Source organism: Coregonus lavaretus, assembly GCF_964263955.1.
Source record: "Coregonus lavaretus genome assembly, chromosome: 12".
Lineage (NCBI taxonomy): Eukaryota > Metazoa > Chordata > Actinopteri > Salmoniformes > Salmonidae > Coregonus > Coregonus lavaretus.
In genome coordinates this window covers 25218809-25239260 of record NC_139999.1, presented here as the reverse complement: position 1 = coordinate 25239260, position 20452 = coordinate 25218809, and the positions used below count along the sequence as shown (strand labels likewise).

At 42.7% G+C, this 20452-nt stretch overlaps 1 protein-coding gene across 1 annotated transcript in view; it reads right to left on the bottom strand.

The window, feature by feature from the left end:
* The window catches only part of LOC311138782 (membrane-associated guanylate kinase, WW and PDZ domain-containing protein 3-like), a gene marked incomplete at both ends in the record, with an annotated part of 215223 nt that extends 201552 nt beyond the window's left edge, over window positions 1-13671 (bottom strand). Inside the window, one exon of the mRNA XM_084173606.1 lies at window positions 13365-13671. Coding sequence (XP_084029732.1) covers window positions 13365-13671 — 307 coding nt within the window. The remainder of the gene's footprint in view (window positions 1-13364) is intronic.
* Window positions 13672-20452: the final 6781 nt, after the last annotated feature.

Genomic DNA, 20452 nt, shown 5'->3' with positions numbered 1-20452 from the left:
TAGGAGTAGGGTTGGGATCGACTTCACGCTTGTTTGTTTTTGTTGTACCATATTACCTTTTACCGCCACAACATACACACACCATTGCATATGAGACTGGGTTGTGTTGTAAACTGAGATGTTTAGATGATGTCTGATGAGAGGGGAGTGTTCTGGGAAGGCCGGTGATGTAGGCTAGCTGTGTGAGGTAAGCAAGCTGTGTGAGGTAAGCCAATAGTGAGGGCATAGCGGCTGCCTAAGGCTCTGATGGCAGACGGTAAAAGAAGCAGAAACAGAAGTTTAAACAGGAAGTGATGTCATGAAAACACATGATAAAACACAAAATAAAGCTAAAAGAGCAGGATGTTTAAAGAAATATCTTCAGGATGTTTAACGAAAGGTATGTTGTGTGAATGGGTGTCCTTGGTGATTGAAGTAGACTACAGAAGACTGTCATGCTTCTGGAGAAGAACCTTGCCCACACATTCAGTGATCATTACTTCACCTTCCCATTGTTCTGATAGCAACCACAACTTTTCCTGAACAAGTGGTTGCTGGTGTGCAGTTTATTATCTCAGAACCACCAAGAATAAAGCAAATAGGAGGGGGGGGGGAAGTGTGTGTGTGTGTGAGTGAGTGAGTGAGTGAGTGAGTGAGTGAGTGAGTGAGTGAGTGAGTGAGTGAGTGAGAGAGAGAAAAAAAGAAAGATAAATAAAGAGATAAAGTCATTCATGAGGAAAGGTTGATCAGAGTGGGACGCTTCGGGCATGAAGAAACACTTCCACAACTTATTGTCATGCTCTAGCATTGCGGCAGCAGCAGCACCCTTCTTAGTTCCTGACAGGCTCACGTGTCCCTCTGTTGCATGGATGCTGGTGATTACAGTGTTAGTTGCCTGCTGGTAGTAGAGTCTCTGAACAAGGATGTGACAAAGTGCTTCAAACATGCTATTTGTAGAAGGTTCGATCCACATACTGGGTCCATTGCAGTCATCATCGCCTGCTGCTAGGAACACAGCTAGGGTTGCAAAGCTACCTAAAGTTCTTCTGTAATTAAATTTTTGATATCTGTGTCCATATTGTCAATGAGTTTCTAGTGGATAAACCATATGGTTTAAGCTAAATGACTAAAATGTAAATGTACATGTTTAAGAGAAAATAGTTCAATTAATTTAAAAAGCATTAATCAATAATCACATTATTTTCAAGCAACTCTTCCAACTATTGACTTTTTTCACAACTGCCACCAGTTTGGCATTAAAACATTTACAACAAAGACATAATGGGATAGGAAAATAGAGAAAAGTGTGTAAAAAAAAAAGAAGAAAAAATAAATATATATATATATATATATATATATATATATAAATACACACACATATACATACACATACACATATACATATACAGTGGGGAAAAAAGTATTTAGTCAGCCACCAATTGTGCAAGTTCTCCCACTTAAAAAGATGAGAGAGGCCTGTAATTTTCATCATAGGTACACGTCAACTCTGACAGACAAAATGAGGAAAAAAATCCAGAAAATCACACTGTAGGATTTTTAATGAATTTATTTGCAAATTATGGTGGAAAATAAGTATTTGGTCAATAACAAAAGTTTCTCAATACTTTGTTATATACCCTTTGTTGGCAATGACACAGGTCAAACGTTTTCTGTAAGTCTTCACAAGGTTTTCACACACTGTTGCTGGTATTTTGGCCCATTCCTCCATGCAGATCTCCTCTAGAGCAGTGATGTTTTAGGGCTGTCGCTGGGCAACACAGACTTTCAACTCCCTCCAAAGATTTTCTATGGGGTTGAGATCTGGAGACTGGCTAGGCCACTCCAGGACCTTGAAATGCTTCTTACGAAGCCACTCCTTCATTGCCCGGGCGGTGTGTTTGGGATCATTGTCATGCTGAAAGACTCAGCCACGTTTCATCTTCAATGCCCTTGCTGATGGACGGAGGTTTTCACTCAAAATCTCACGATACATGGCCCCATTATTCTTTCCTTTACACGGATCAGTCGTCCTGGTCCCTTTGCAGAAAAACAGCCCCAAAGCATGATGTTTCCACCCCATGCTTCACAGTAGGTATGGTGCTCTTTGGATGCAACTCAGCATTCTTTGTCCTCCAAACACGACGAGTTGAGTTTTTACCAAAAAGTTATATTTTGGTTTCATCTGACCATATGACATTCTCCCAATCCTCTTCTGGATCATCCAAATGCACTCTAGCAAACTTCAGACGGGCCTGGACATGTACTGGCTTAAGCAGGGGGACACGTCTGGCACTGCAGGATTTGAGTCCCTGGCGGCGTAGTGTGTTACTGATGGTAGGCTTTGTTACTTTGGTCCCAGCTCTCTGCAGGTCATTCACTAGGTCCCCCCGTGTGGTTCTGGGATTTTTGCTCACCGTTCTTGTGATCATTTTGACCCCACGGGGTGAGATCTTGCATGGAGCCCCAGATCGAGGGAGATTATCAGTGGTCTTGTATGTCTTCCATTTCCTAATAATTGCTCCCACAGTTGATTTCTTCAAACCAAGCTGCTTACCTATTGCAGATTCAGTCTTCCCAGCCTGGTGCAGGTCTACAATTTTGTTTCTGGTGTCCTTTGACAGCTCTTTGGTCTTGGCCATAGTGGAGTTTGGAGTGTGACTGTTTGAGGTTGTGGACAGGTGTCTTTTATACTGATAACAAGTTCAAACAGGTGCCATTAATACAGGTAACAAGTGGAGGACAGAGGAGCCTCTTAAAGAAGAAGTTACAGGTCTGTGAGAGCCAGATATCTTGCTTGTTTGTAGGTGACCAAATACTTATTTTCCACCATAATTTGCAAATAAATTCATAAAAAATCCTACAATGTGATGTTCTGGATTTTTTTTCTCAATTTGTCTGTCATAGTTGACGTGTACCTATGATGAAAATTACAGGCCTCTCTCATCTTTTTAAGTGGGAGAACTTGCACAATTGGTGGCTGACTAAATACCTTTTTTCCCCACTGTATATATATTTCATACTGAAACCCTCATATAAAAACACCAATGGTATTCAAAGTTGATGGTTTATATTTAGGATAATGCTTTACAGCTTTGTCATTCTATTTTGTATATTAAAATCATCTTATTTAATGATTTTATATTTTACATGTAATAAGGCCACACAGAGGACCAGAGATAATTATACACACCTGTGGTTATCTGAAGTACCCAAAAAGGCCACTAATGTCGTTTTATAAAACTCCCAAAATACTTTAAAAGTTACAAAAATGCTGGTAGTTTACAGGTAAACTTCAAAAGTTTCCAGCAATATACCCCTCCTTTGCAACCCTATTCACAACACAAGCCCTATCAGATGTGTGAAGCATTCCAAAATCCTGATGCATATAACTGTACTGGGCCTGCAGGACCTCAGTATGCTTTTCACATCACGTTGACGGTTGTACATACAGTGGGGGGAAAAAGTATTTAGTCAGCCACCAATTGTGCAAGTTCTCCCACTTAAAAAGATGAGAGAGGCCTGTAATTTTCATCATAGGTACACGTCAACTATGACAGACAAATTGAGAATTTTTTTCTCCAGAAAATCACATTGTAGGATTTCTAATGAATTTATTAGCAAATTATGGTGGAAATAAGTATTTGGTCACCTACAAACAAGCAAGATTTCTGGCTCTCACGGACCTGTAACTTCTTCTTTAAGAGGCTCCTCTGTCCTCCACTCGTTACCTGTATTAATGGCACCTGTTTGAACTTGTTATCAGTATAAAAGACACCTGTCCACAACCTCAAACAGTCACACTCCAAACTCCACTATGGCCAAGACCAAAGAGCTGTCAAAGGACACCAGAAACACAATTCTAGACCTGCACCAGGCTGGGAAGACTGAATCTGCAATAGGTAAGCAGCTTGGTTTGAAGAAATCAACTGTGGGAGCAATTATTAGGAAATGGAAGACATACAAGACCACTGATAATCTCCCTCGATCTGGGGCTCCACGCAAGATCTCACCCCGTGGGGTCAAAATGATCACAAGAACGGTGAGCAAAAATCCCAGAACCACACGGGGGGACCTAGTGAATGACCTGCAGAGAGCTGGGACCAAAGTAACAAAGCCTACCATCAGTAACACACTACGCCGCCAGGGACTCAAATCCTGCAGTGCCAGACGTGTCCCCCTGCTTAAGCCAGTACATGTCCAGGCCCGTCTGAAGTTTGCTAGAGTGCATTTGGATGATCCAGAAGAGGATTGGGAGAATGTCATATGGTCAGATGAAACCAAAATAGAACTTTTTGGTAAAAATTAAACTCATCGTGTTTGGAGGACAAAGAATGCTGAGTTGCATCCAAAGAACACCATACCTACTGTGAAGCATGGAGGTGGAAACATCATGCTTTGGGGCTGTTTTTCTGCAAAGGGACCAGGACGACTGATCCGTGTAAAGGAAATAATAAATGGGGCCATGTATCGTGAGATTTTGAGTGAAAACCTCCTTCCATCAGCAAGGGCATTGAAGATGAAACGTGGCTGGGTCTTTCAGCATGACAATGATCCCAAATACACCGCCCGGGCAACGAAGGAGTGGCTTCGTAAGAAGCATTTCAAGGTCCTGGAGTGGCCTAGCCAGTCTCCAGATCTCAACCCCATAGAAAATCTTTGGAGGGAGTTGAAAGTCTGTGTTACCCAGCGACAGCCCCAAAACATCACTGCTCTAGAGGAGATCTGCATGGAGGAATGGGCCAAAATACCAGCAACAGTGTGTGAAAACCTTGTGAAGACTTACAGAAAACGTTTCACCTGTGTCATTGCCAACAAAGGGTATATAACAAAGTATTGAGAAACTTTTGTTATTGACCAAATACTTATTTTCCACCATAATTTGCAAATAAATTCATAAAAAATCCTACAATGTGATTTTCTGGATTTTTGTTTGTCATTTTGTCTGTCATAGTTGACATGTACCTATGATGAAAATTACAGGCCTCTCTCATCTTTTTAAGTGGGAGAACTTGCACAATTGGTGGCTGACTAAATACTTTTTTTCCCCACTGTATCTAGCCCACTAAGCTCTCTGCTTCTACGATGTCAATGTTGCCTGGAGTTTTCATTGCAAGTGAGATCAATGGGATCTCAGTAGTGCTGGCATACAGTGAGGGAAAAAAAGTATTTGATCCCCTGCTGATTTTGTACGTTTGCCCACTGACAAAGACATGATCAGTCTATAATTTTAATGGTAGGTTTATTTGAAAAGTGAGAGACAGAATAACAACAAAAAAATCCAGAAAAACGCATGTCAAAAATGTTATAAATTGATTTGCATTTTAATGAGGGAAGTAAGTATTTGACCCCCTCTCAATCAGAAAGATTTCTGGCTCCCAGGTGTTTTTTATACAGGTAAAGAGCTGAGATTAGGAGCACACTCTTAAAGGGAGTGCTCCTAATCTCAGCTTGTTACCTGTATAAAAGACACCTGTCCACAGAAGCAATCAATCAATCAGATTCCAAACTCTCCACCATGGCCAAGACCAAAGAGCTCTCCAAGGATGTCAGGGACAAGATTGTAGACCTACACAAGGCTGGAATGGGCTACAAGACCATCGCCAAGCAGCTTGGTGAGAAGGTGACAACAGTTGGTGCGATTATTCGCAAATGGAAGAAACACAAAATAACTGTCAATCTCCCTCGGCCTGGGGCTCCATGCAAGATCTCACCTTGTGGAGTTGCAATGATCATGAGAACGGTGAGGAATCAGCCCAGAACTACACGGGAGGATCTTGTCAATGATCTCAAGGCAGCTGGGACCATAGTCACCAAGAAAACAATTGGTAACACACTACGCCGTGAAGGACTGAAATCCTGCAGCGCCTGCAAGGTCCCCCTGCTCAAGAAAGCACATATACATGCCCGTCTGAAGTTTGCCAATGAACATCTGAATGATTCAGAGGAGAACTGGGTGAAAGTGTTGTGGTCAGATGAGACCAAAATGGAGCTCTTTGGCATCAACTCAACTCGCCGTGTTTGGAGGAGGAGAAATGCTGCCTATGACCCCAAGAACACCATACCCACCATCAAACATGGAGGTGGAAACATTATGCTTTGGGGGTGTTTTTCTGCTAAGGGGACAGGACAACTTCACTGCATCAAAGGGACGATGGACAGGGCCATGTACCGTCAAATCTTGGGTGAGAACCTCCTTCCCTCAGCCAGGGCATTGAAAATGGGTCGTGGATGGGTATTCCAGCATGACAATGACCCAAAACACACGGCCAAGGCAACAAAGGAGTGTCTCAAGAAGCAGCACATTAAGGTCCTGGAGTGGCCTAGCCAGTCTCCAGACCTTAATCCCATAGAAAATCTGTGGAGGGAGCTGAAGGTTCGAGTTGCCAAACATCAACCTCGAAACCTTAATGACTTGGAGAAGATCTGCAAAGAGGAGTGGGACAAAATCCCTCCTGACAAACCTGGTGGCCAACTACAAGAAACGTCTGACCTCTGTGATTGCCAACAAGGGTTTTGCCACCAAGTACTAAGTCATGTTTTGCAGAAGGGTCAAATTCTTATTTCCCTCATTAAAATGAAAATCAATTTATAACATTTCTGGATTTTGTTGTTGTTATTCTGTCCCTCACTGTTCAAATAAACCAAATTATAGACTGATCATGTCTTTGTCAGTGGGCAAACGTACAAAATCAGCAGGGGATCAAATACTTTTTTCCCTCACTGTATTTACTTCTTGAGATGGGAAATCTTGTTTTTTTATGAAGTTGAACATGTGCTCTTTTTGACAGAATGCTAAGGCACCGGATTGGTGGAACGACCCAGCTAAAGCAGAAGCCAGATGTGTGCCAGACCAGAGGGCCTCTCAGCTTGTGTTCCCTCTCCAGTTTTTTGGCAAACGACCGACCGACACAAATCTCATTCCAATGACAAAGCAGGACCTGTCAAGAGGAGGACTATTGAGACTGTAGCCACTTTCCAGATAGATATGAGTTATGCATTAACGTGATTAACCCACGTCCACCATCTCTATCGGATACCATTACAGGGCGGAGAATAGGATCCACTAACATTGCTCTGTATTGCTGTAATCAGCAGGTAATGTGAAATATGGTGGCATGTGTGAGAGACAGGGCTGTGAGAGCCAGGCTGCTCCACTGCCTTCAGCACACTCATTAGAGGGACCCACTGCAGACAAACACAGCATGCATACCATTACAGAGATGCTGTTTCTGAGGTCTGAGGCAAAATACACCAAGGCCCTGGCCATTGACTTAATGCAATATGGTATCTCATTTGGGCACAAAGACTTTGAAATGGAATTAATGTGTTCATCAGGGCATGACACCTATAGGTGTAATTAGGGACTGAAAGACTATAAGAGTTCTTTTCTGCAGTGATTATGTAGGTGATATGCCCTCCTGTAGCTCAGTTGGTAGAACATGGTGCTTGCAACGCCAGGGTTGAGGGTTCGTTTCCCACGGGGGGCCAGTATGAAAATGTATGCATTCACTAACTGTAAGTCGCTCTGGATAAGAGCGTCTGCTAAATGACTATAATGTAAAATATGCAGCAACATTGAACAGAGGAGGTAATGCAGTGTAGTACACTCACCATCTCTCAACATTTCCATCATGAATTCTAATCCCTAGGTGGAACCTGCAGAAACATGCCTTTATTAAAACAAAAGTTTCATGATACACTCATGCCTATTTCAGTAGCTTTTATTAAAAGCATCCCCCTAAAATAAAAATGACTTAAAAAAAGGCATCCCCCAGTTTAATCACATTCTCTATTGAATAAAATGCACACATATCATAGGTTCTTGCCTTTGGCTCAATGTGCATTTTTACATATCAAAGGGGGTTACGTGTGTGAGCAATGCCTTATGGCAGCTCATTGAGTATGTGCGTAGATGTGGATGATGCATTAGGTAGGAGCAAGCCGATGCCCTATGGAACAAGAGACTAGAGTTGAGCCCTCATTCAGCTCCATTGACAGCCTCCAAGGAGACTCCTCCTGTCCTCTCACAATGCCTCGTCAGTCACACTACTCCACATGAGCACCACACATCCTAACTTCACCCATGCTCTACCAATGCATCCAGCACAGCTATGCCTTACTACTGTAGCTACTTTTAAGATTTAAAACTTCTCAAAACAGCCTAATTCCCACAATAAAGTGATTCATACTGCAATTATACTACACTCCCAACTCCTCCTCCTAGCTCTTCTTCCAGCTGTCAGCAGATACAGGAAGTCCACCAGCTCCATGATCCAGGGGAGAGAGAGCAGAGGATCCTGGGAACAGCAGCAGTAGAACATCTGGTGGACCAAGCTCTGTCAGCTCCATCCCTTCACCCTCTGCTCTCCCCTCTCCCGCCAGCCATTAGCACTACATAACAGCTTCCTGGTAACAGCTGATCCTCCTGGCCCATCGCCACTACGCTGCCCTGTACCACACCGCCCCCATCAGCGTGGACACAGAAACACTTGCTTCCTCAATTATGCAAAAAGGCGTGAATTAAACATGAGCTTACCGCACAGGAAACACTGTGTGTGCATGTGTGTTCATCCACAAGCGACAAGACACACACACACACACACACACACTCAAAAAGCTGTTTGTTACGGAGGTTTCTATGTGAGTTTTGACCATTGTAGCAGCAAACACATTGCTAAGGAGGAGCCTCTGCAAGACACTACAAGCCCTCACTGTGACCCATCATATGGATGACTGATACATTAACGGAATAATGAAGCTAGTTCAGGCCGTTGTTGCTGCTGCTGGTAATGATGAATGTGAAGTAGAAGGTAATGAGGAATATTGTCATCACTACCAGCTTAAGAACAAAAACAGCATAGCATGGGAGTTGAGCCTCGAGCCAAAGGCTGAGCTGATTCCTTCGCTCTACCATGCCCTTTATTAATCAACCTTGGTTAGTGGGGCATAGAGTGCGGTGTGAGGAGCTCTGGGGGCATGCAGTGCAGTGGAGGACACGCAAACTCTCACTCTCCCAAACACAGCTGATGTTTAGGGCTACTGGCCTGGAGGCCTAAGAATCAGCTGCTGCAACCTTTTGCAGTCTCAGTTGTTGTTTAGGTATTTCAGTTCAAATACACAGCACCCCTTCCCCTATACCAGATAAACAGACAGCCAACCCTCCAGCCTGGCTGACCCCGGAAGCCCTTAGAGTTCATACAGACTGCAGAAACCAGGGTTCCATTAGGCCCATAAGATAGGAATTCATTAAACCGGTATATAGACCTTAAAGCTGGAATCCATAGTTGCTATATCCTTTTTTGGACATATAAATGAATGATCCACCCATTGATTATTGAAGAATATAACTTATAAATTAACTTCGTTAAAACGGCCGTACCCCATCAGAGTGGTACAAAACGAAGCAAGCTAGATCTACTCAGGCTTTTATAAAGCTAGCAAGCTTCAGTTAGCTTCCCATTCCAGGTCAGGCTTCATCCGTACTACGACGGTGGATACTGCTTGTCGGCCTGCTGCTGACTCTAGCAAGCTTGTAACTGCGCGTGCATGTCACACATGGCTAGTCGAACACCAAACTCTTCATTGAGACAATGCTGAAACATCAGTTTTAATAAAAGGTAGAACAAAAACACACAATAAATAAAAATAAGAACACCAGAAAGTAAGAAGCTACAGTTGAAGTCGGAAGTTTACATTCACTTAGGTTGGAGTCATTAAAACTTTTTTTTAACCACTCCACAAATTTCTTGTTAACAAACTATAGTTTTGGCAAGTCGGTTAGGACATCTACTTTCTGCATGACACAAGTAATTTTTCCAACAATCGTTTACAGGCAGATTATTTCACTTATAATTCACTGTATCACAATTCCAGTGGGTCAGAAGTTTACATATACTAAGTTGACTGTGCTTTTAAACAGCTTGGAAAATTCCAGAAAATGATCTCATGGCTTTAGAAGCTTCTGATAGGCTAATTGACATCATTTGAGTCAATGGGAGGTGTACCTGTGGATGTATTTCAAGGCCTACCTTCAAACTCACTGCCTCTTTGCTTGACATCATGGGAAAATCAAAAGAATTCAGCCAAGACCTCAGAAAAATTATTGTAGACCTCCACAAGTCTGGTTCATCCTTGGGAGCAATTTCCAAATGCCTGAAGGTACCACGTTCATCTGTACAAACAACAGTACGCAAGTATAAACACCATGGGACCACGCAGCCGTCATATCGCTCAGGAAGGAGACGCGTCCTGTCTCTCTTCGTACTTTGGTGCGAAATGTGCAAATCAATCCCAGAACAACAGCAAAGGACCTTGTGAAGATGCTGGAGGAAACAGGTACAAAAGTATCTATATCCACAGTAAAACGAGTCCTATATCGACATAACCTGAAAGGCCACTCAGCAAGGAAGAAGCCACTGCTCCAAAACCGCCATAAAAAAGCCAGACTACGGTTTGCAACTGCACATGGTGACAAAGATCATACTTTTTGCCCTCTGGTCTGGTTAAACAAAAATAGAACTGTTTGGCCATAATGACATTTGTTATGTTTGGAGGAAAAAGGGGTTACTTGCAAGCCGGAGAAAACCATCCCAACCATAAAGCATGGGGGTGGCAGCATCATGCTGTGGGGGTGCTTTGCTGCAAGAGAAACTGGTGCACTTCACAAAACATTGGCGGTAGAATGGCCTTAATGAAGAGCGCAGTGAGTTTCAATGTGGCACATCATAGGATGCCACCTTTCCAACAAGTCCGTTTGTAAAATGTATACCCTGCTAGAGCTGCAAGTGCTGCTATTGTGAAGTGGAAACGTTTAGGAGCAACAACGGCTTAGCCGCGAAGTGGTAGGCCACACAAGCTCACAGAATGGGACCACCGAGTGCTTACAGTGCCTTCGGAAAGTATTCAGACCCCTTGACTTCTTTCACATTTTATTACATTACAGCCTTATTCTAAAACTGATTAAAATTGTTGTTTTCCGTCATCAATTTACACACAACAGCCCATAATGACAAAGCAAAAACAGGTTTAGATTTTTTTGCTAATTTTGTATATTTTTTATACTGAAATATCACAATATCAGCCCCTTTAAATCAGTACTTTGTTGAAGCACCTTTGGCAGCGATTACAGCCTTGTGTCTTCTTGGGTATGATGCTACAAGCTTGGCACACCTGTATTTGGGGAGTTTCTCCCATTCTTCTCTGCAGATCCTCTCAAGCTCTGTCAGGTTTCAGGTCTCTCCAGAGATGTTCAATCGGGTTCAAGTACGGGCTCTGGCTGGGTCACTCAAGGACATTCAGAGACTTGTCCCAAAGCCACTCCTGCGTTGTCTTGGCTGTGTGCTTAGGGTTGTTGTCCTGTTGGAAGGTGAACCTTCACCCCAGTCTGAGGTCCTGAGCAGGTTTTCATCAAGGATCTCTCTGTACTTTGCTCTGTTCATCTTTCCCTCGATCCTGACTAGTCTCCCAGTCCCTGCCACTGAAAAACATCACCACAGCATGATGCTGCCACCACCATGCTTCACCGTAGGGATGGTGCCACGTTTCCACCAGACATGACGCTTTGCATTCAGTCCAAAGAGTTCAGTCTTGGTTTCATCAGACCAGAGAATATTGTTTCTCATGGTCTGAGAGTCTTTAGGTGCCTTTTGGCAAACTCCAAGCGGGCTGTCATGTGCCTTTTACTGAGGAGTGGCTTCCGCTGGCCACTCTACCATAAAGGCCTGAATTGTGGAGTGCTGCAGAGATGGTTGACTTTCTGGAATGTTCTCCCATCTCCACAGAGGAACTCTAGAGCTCTGTCAGAGTGACCATCCGGTTCTTGGTCAGCTCCAAGGCCCTTCTCCCCCGATTGCTCAATTTGGCTTTCATTCTCATTGAAAGCAAGTCTAAGAAGCGGTAGACGTGTTCTATGTGCACCATTTCTATGCTTCACGCTTAAGTTTTTTTGTTTTGTCTTTTACTTTTGTACAACAGCTTCAAACAGCTGGAAAAAAAAACTGTGGTTATGGAAAATATATTTCACAGTGGTTTAGATGGTACAATGATTCTCTATACAATGACTGCTTGTTTGGTCACAAACTGAAATCAGGCAAACTATTAGAATCTTTGCAACCAGGAAACGGCTGAGCGATTTCTGCATAGTGCACCTTTAAACTCATGGGTACAATAGCAATGGTTGCAGCTGTCAGTTTGCCTTTAGCAAATTTCTAAATACAATTGGGCAAAGGAATGTACAGTTTTGGAGAGTGAATGCTGTCATTAACTGAATGTGTAATGTGATAAGTATTATATTATATATATATATATATATATATATCTCACACAAAAAAACATTGGATTCATAAAATATTTCATCAGTCGTATTCCTCAAATAAAGGAGATCATGACACAATCTTTGCGAGAGGGAGGGTATTTGATTTCTTTGGTCCTCAACTCGTGGCTCAGACACTTCATTCAGTATAAATGGAGTTAGCCTGCCCCGGAGCACGTTAGTTCTGAAGGATTCATTGCCATAGAAATGTACCTGGCTAAAAAGGTGAGCCACTTTATCTCGAGTTGAACCCAGAGTTGACCAAAGTTACCTCGCTAACTCCTCAAACCTGATTCGTAGTATAGGTCTCTGAACCCAAAATACAAGCTTGTTTTACTCGAATGATTGTAAGCAAATGTAAACAAACGTATAGCCTCAAAACATGGTTAAAACTATCATTTTGATATCATGGGTGGTCAGTCCTTGCATCCATAGCTCTGTCTATGAATTTGACAGTGGTTACATTTATCCAGGCCCATCCCTCAGCTTTTTACCAACACACAGGTGGGGTGGCTGCTTTGTTATTGTTTCAATAAAGGATTCTAGCTACAGGAGGTAGGGGTCCATGTCTGTACAGTGGGGTTAAATGACTTGCCATGCCACTCACATCACAACCAGCAATGTGAGAGGCATTGGCATTCATCAATAACAGAAAGCAAAGGGCATAAGAACATTCTGGTAGACTTGACCAATGCTCAAAGCCAAATGGCATACATGAAGAGCCCCAGTAAGGGATGGACACTGACTCCTTTGTATGAAGGAGTAGTCACTCCAATAAATATGTAGGAATAACAAAAAGGGCACTACCCTTTACATTGCATTATAGATAGAACAACCTGTATAATTACCGTACACTGTAAGCATGCCATTTTATTATCAGAGACAAAAAAAATAAGTGATAGAATAAATGGTAAATACCCCCATAAAATATATGTACTTATTTCTAAAAGTTAATTACACACAATTATTCAACTGGTAGTTAGTTGGTAGACTACTCTGGCATAGAGCATATGTAGACTAATGTAGTTAGGCCAATTTTGTATATCAAATACTTGAGGTAAAAAAGAAGACGCACCTGGTTTGACAGTCTTCAAACGAATGGGCTCCCGAAAGTGGCGAATGACAGCATGCGTATCGCGGTTTGTAAGTCCACTGACTGGGGTTCCGTTGATCTCCAACAAAACGTCACCGAAATAGGGCATTCTACCGACGTGGCACACCATCACATCCAACTTCATCTGGCCCAGGTAAGGGAACTCTCCGTGTTCTGCACCCCCCAGCACCTCCACCACATTGCCGAATTCTCCGAGGCTTCCCCATGACACGGCACACTCCTGCACTTTGCTGGACCAATGTTTCTTCTTTTTCAGTGTTCTGGACATATTGTATCTTTTTGATGTGGTTCGTCACTGATCTGAAATGGTATCTCTGGTTTTGCTTTGTTTCACAAGCACTAACGCAGGAGAAAATATGGGCGAACAGAGATTTCTAATCTTGAGTTATTCCCTGGATCTGGTCGGAGTTTAATTTCTCTATTATAATTGAAAATTCACTTTTGAGAGCCAGCCTGTCATGGATGAGGTTTTCCCGGGTAATGTGTAAATAAATGTCGTATTGTCCAAGAAAAAACCACAGTAATGCTGGAGTAGCATGACTTCCAATAAAATTCACTACGCGCTATGCGTCCGTAATATTGCAATACTAAAACAGCAAATAAGACCGCAATACAATACCTACATGAATTCATAAATGTGTTTCAGCCTCCCCATCACCTTATCATTGGTTGGTTCGTCTTATTCTCCTAAACCTTTGGATGGAAGTTGTCAAAACAAGGTATCCACTCACCTCACCATTGACTGCGTGAGAGACAAATCTTCTCGGAAATTTGGAACATCGGAAGCCGTATATTTAGTACGTCAACGAGAGTGCCTTTATATACCTGTGACAGATGACGACACCAGCAGTTTTCTATCACAGCATTCACTCAATGGTAATTTACTCTCGTTCCAGGTCGTAGTTCGCATTCCATGCATTTTGATGACAACCGCGACTGCATCCCTCGCCACAGGTTAAATACACCTGTCACTGCCAAGCGAGATGCGCGAATCCCGGAACGCCCATTTATGCAGATGTCACTGCGCCCCGCTCAACAACCTTTTACACGGGCTCCATCCCTCCGTGTATAGTAGCAGAATGAACACTAAAAAGTATTGCATATACATTGTAGTGGGTGTAGTGGGTCACTTTAGCAGTCTTGTATAATAGTGAATAACTGTATAAACCTTTTGTCAATACATACAATGGCATGTCACCAAAACAATACAAATAAACCAATGTGTTATAACGGTTATAAACTAATAACTTAGTTTGTATAAACTACATATCACCCCTTTATACATCCTTATTAAGTGTTACCAATAGATAGAAACACATGGTGCATTCTTGCTCTCAATAAAGACAAGGCCTACAGTTATTGCATGGCAGACTGATTTGGGTGGAGGTTGAATCCTGTAATGGATAACAGGGAACTTCACCATGCCAAATATGGGCTACACGGTTGCTGTTAAAACTCATACAAATGTGGACACAAATTGCTTATAATCCTACACAGTGTGTATTATTCCGTACACGTCTCCACAGTGCCACCCTCTGACTATTATATATATATCACTTCAACCCAGCAGAAGTGGAGGTAAGGCACATTCATTCAATAAAAATAAAAATATATATATATATATATACTGCTCAAAAAAAGGGAACACTAAAATAACACATCCTAGATCTGAATGAATGAAATAATCTTATTAAATACTTTTTTCTTTACATAGTTGAATGTGCTGACAACAAAAGCACACAAGAATTATCAATGGAAATCAAATTTATCAACCCATGGAGGTCTGGATTTGGAGTCACCCTCAAAATTAAAGTGGAAAACCACACTACAGGCTGATCCAACTTTGATGTAATGTCCTTAAAACAAGTCAAAATGAGGCTCAGTAGTGTGTGTGGCCTCCACGTGCCTGTATGACCTCCCTACAACGCCTGGGCATACTCCTGATGAGGTGGCGGATGGTCTCCTAAGGGATCTCCTCCCAGACCTGGACTAAAGCATCCGCCAACTCCTGGACAGTCTGTGGTGCAACGTGGCGTTGGTGGATGGAGCGAGACATGATGTCCCAGATGTGCTCAATTGGATTCAGGATTGGGTAAACGGGCGGGCCAGTCCATAGCATCAATGCCTTCCTCTTGCAGGAACTGCTGACACACTCCAGCCACATGAGGTCTAGTATTGTCTTGCAATAGGAGGAACCCAGGGCCAACCGCACCAGCATATGGTCTCACAAGGGGTCTGAGGATCTCATCTCGGTACCTAATGGCAGTCAGGCTACCTCTGGCGAGCACATGGAGGGCTGTGTGGCCCCCCAAAGAAATGCCACCCCACACCATGACTGACCCACCGCCAAACCGGTCATGCTGGAGGATGTTGCAGGCAGCAGAACGTTCTCCACGCCGTCTCCAGACTCTGTCACGTCTGTCACGTGCTCAGTGTGAACCTGCTTTCATCTGTGAAGAGCACAGGGCGCCAGTGGCGAATTTGCCAATCTTGGTGTTCTCTGGCAAATGCCAAACGTCCTGCACGGTGTTGGGCTGTAAGCACAACCCCCACCTGTGGACGTCAGGCCCTCATACTACCCTCATGGAGTCTGTTTCTGACCGTTTGAGCAGACACATGCACATTTGTGGCCTGCTAGAGGTCATTTTGCAGGGCTCTGGCAGTGCTCCTCCTGCTCCTCCTTGCACAAAGGCGGAGGTAGCGGTCCTGCTGCTGGGTTGTTGCCCTCCTACGGCCTCCTCCACGTCTCCTGATGTACTGGCCTGTCTCCTGGTAGCGCCTCCATGCTCTGGACACTACGCTGACAGACACAGCAAACCTTCTTGCCACAGCTCGCATTGATGTGCCATCCTGGATGAGCTGCACTACCTGAGCCACTTGTGTGGGTTGTAGACTCCGTCTCATGCTACCACTAGAGTGAAAGCACCGCCAGCATTCAAAAGTGACCAAATCATCAGCCAGGAAGCATAGGAACTGAGAAGTGGTCTGTGGTCACCACCTGCAAAACCAGTCCTTTATTGGGGGTGTCTTGCTAATTGCCTATCATTTCCACCTGTTGTCTATTCCATTTGCACAACAGCATGTGAAATTCATTGTCAATCAGTGTTGCTTCCTAAGTGGACAGTTTGATTTCACAGAAGTGTGATTGACATGGAGTTACATTGTGTTGTTTAAGTGTTCCCTTTATTTTTTTGAGCAGTGTATATTATACAGTAAATTATGTTTAATCAGACTATATTGCCATTACTCTCTCTTCCCTGTGATACAGATATTTGCTAAACTGACAGGGACAGTCTGATTCAACAACAATAGGCCTAAGTCAACCTCGACAAATTGCTGGCATCAAAAGTGATAGTTAACTCACTTTGTAGTGGCAGAGAAGTCAAGAAATGTGTCAAAAATCCAGACACACCCAGATATTTATTAACTTACTCTCTGCAGTGCAGTCTAGGCTGTGTGTCATGTTCCAAAGCGCTTGCGTCTGCATACCAGCATTTATCTGAATGAAACATAAAAGGGTGAGATGTGTGTTTGGTTAGTGTGATGATGCCACCCTGGACATTGTATTGAATAATTAGTTGACTGATGCTGGGTGGTGAGCAGCATTGCCATGATGATGCCTTTGGTGAGGTCTAGGGAATGACTCACTTACACCCAGTTCTGTTCTACCCACCCTGCAAAGCACGAAGACTCAATGATTAGTCAAACTCTGATACTTCTCTACATACTCTGTTCCTCATCAGCATTATATGCCCTACTAGTGTTGCTGTGGGAGGAGGATAAGGCATACTTTTTAAGACCAAGATCCGTGAAATATGATGACCTTTTAAAGTTGGCATGGACTCATTGCAGATGGCTTGACTACTGACATTTTTTTCTTACTTCTTCAAAGCCTATTTCCACATAGTACATTTTAAACCACATCTGGTCAGAATTATCAAATTTGTGATTGTTTTAATGACAGGTACATATCAAGAAACAAAATGTTCTTTACACATGCTTTACAGAATGTACAAGTAGTCAAGATACAAAAATACACTTAACAAATAAAAAAACTTCAACAACACAGAAAACAAGCAGCATTTTAAATATTGCCAGAGCATTACTGCTGAACTTTGGTATAGAGAAAAAAACAAAATAGTCAGAGTGTAACACAAAGCAAAGAGATGTAAAAAAAAATTTGTTTGTTTGTTTTTTACACCAATTCAAATGCATGTCACATAGTTGAGCTCCCATTAGAAAGAAAAGTCACTGTACAAATCCATATATACACTGAACAAAAATATAACCGCAACATGTAAAGTGTCGGTCCCATGTTTCATGAGCTGATATAAAAAGATCCGATACATTTTTCATACGCACAAAAAGCGTATTTCTCTCAAATTCTGTGCACAAATTTGTTTACATCCCACTTATGAGCATTTCTTCTTTGCCAAAAGAATCCATCCACTTGACAGGTTTGGCATGTCAAGAAGCTGATTAAACAGTATGATTACATCATTACACAGGTGCTCCTTATGCTGGGGACAATAAAAGGCCACTCTAAAATGTGCAGTTGTGTCACAAAACACAATGCCACAAATGTCTCAAGTTTTAAGGGAGCGTGCAATTGGCATGCTGACTGCAGGAATGTCCAACAGAGCTGTTGCCAGAGAATTGAATGTTCATTTCTCTATCATAAGATGCCTCCAACGTCATTTTAGAGAGTTTGGCAGTACGTCCAACCGGCCTCACAACCGCAGACCATGTGTAACCATGCCACCCCAGGACTTCCACATCCAGCTGATTGGCTGGGCCCGGCTCCCAAGTGGGTGGGTCTATGCCCTCACAGGCCCACCAATGGGTGACCAGTATGAAAAAGTATGAAAACGTATGTACTCACTAACCGTAAGTCGCTCTGGATAAGAGCATCTGCTAAATGACTAAAATGTAAATGTAAAATGTAATGGATGCGCCGCTTCCCAGTTATGTGAAATCCATAAATTAGGGCCTAATTTATTTATTTCAATTGACTGATTTCCTTCTATGAACTGTAAGCTAGTAAAATCATTAAATTGTTGCATGTTGTGTTTATATTTTTGTTCAGCATAAAATCCAACATCATTCAGAAGAGCAACACACAAAGGACTCGGATTATTAGAGAACTGCTTCTACCGGAGCAAGGAGTGCATACATTTTTTTTGATGATTAAACTAATCGGCTACAATTACTACCTTGAATTTAAGTGCCTTAATTATCCAGCAGAAAGTGTAATCTGTGTATTAGCTCTATTCATGCTAATATTGAATGCAGTGGAATGGGATTGGAATGATTTCATATACAGTTGTGGTCAAAAGTTTTGAGAATGACACAAATACTAATTTTCACAAAGTTTTGCATATACTCCAGAATGTTATGAAGAGTGATCAGATGAATTGCAAAGTCCCTCTTTGCCATGAAAATGAACTTAATCCCCAAAAAACATTTCCACTGCATTTCAGCCCTGCCACAAAAGGACCAGCTGACATCATGTCAGTGATTCTCTCGTTAACACAGGTGAGAGTGTTGATGAGGACAAGGCTGGAAATCACTCTGTCATGCTGATTGAGTTAGAATAACAGACTGGAAGCTTTAAAAGGAGGGTGGTGCTTGAAATCATTGTTCTTCCTCTGTTAACCATGGTTACCTGCAAGGAAACACGTGCCGTCATCATTGCTTTGCACAAAAAGGGCTTCACAGGCAAGGATATTGCTGCTAGTAAGATTGCACCTAAATCAACCATTTATCGGATCATCAAGAACTTCAAGGAGAGAGGTTCAATTGTTGTGAAGAAGGCTTCAGGGCGCAAGAAAGTCCAGCAAGCGCCAGGATCATCTCCTAAAGTTGATTCAGCTGTGGAATCGGGGCACCACCGTGCAGAGCTTGCTCGGGAATGGCAGCAGGCAGGTGTGAGTGCATCTGCACACACAGTGAGGCGAACACTTTTGGAGGATGGCCTGGGGTCAAGAAGGGCAGCGAGGAAGCCACTTCTCCCCAGGAAAAACAGGGACAGACTGAAATTCTGCAAAAGGTACAGGGATTGGACTGCTGAGGACTGGGGTAAAGTCATTTTCTCTGATGAATCCCCTTTCTGATTGTTTGGGGCTTCCGGAAAAAAGCTTGTCCGGAGAAGTCAAGTTGAGCACTACTATCAGTACTGTGTCATGCCAACAGTAAAGCATCCTGAGACCATTCATGTGTGGGGTTGCTTCTCAGCCAAGGGAGTGGGCTCACTCACAATTTTGCCTAAGAACACAGCCATGAATAAAGAATGGTACCAACACATCCTCTGAGAGCAACTTCTCCCAACCATCCAAGAACAGTTTGGTGACGAACAATGCCTTTTCCAGCATGATGGAGCACCTTGCCATAAGGCAAAAGTAATAACTAAGTGGCTCGGGGAACAAAACATCGACATTTTGAGTCCATGGCCAGGAAACTCCCCAGACCTTAATCCCATTGAGAACTTGTGGTCAATCCTCAAGAGGCGGGTGGACAAACAATAACCCACAAATTCTGACAAACTCCAAGCATTGATTATGGAAGAATGGGCTGCCATCAGTCAGGATGTGGCCCAGAAGTTAATTGACAGCATGCCAGGGCGGATTGCAGAGGTCTTGAAAAAGAAAGGTTAACACTGCAATTATTGACTCTTTGTATAAACTTAATGTAATTGTCAATAAAAGCCTTTGACACTTATGGAATGCTTGTAATTATACTTCAGTACACCATAGTAACATCTGACAAAAATATCACTGAAGCAGCAAACTTTGTGAAGACCAATACTTGTGTCATTCAAAACATTTGACCACGACTGTACAAGGGATGACCTGGTTTATGGAAGAACTTCAAAACAATGGACTTTTGAAAAGAAGCCACAACAAAAATCAATTGTGTGCAAGAATCATGTGCAAATCCAGTAAGTCAAGTACCACAGAGACAAAGAACAGCTTGAGACCAACTGCAAAAGGCATTGACAAAAGGCATCCTTTTTGGATCATCTCAAAATGCCAAAATGTACCAGATGCATT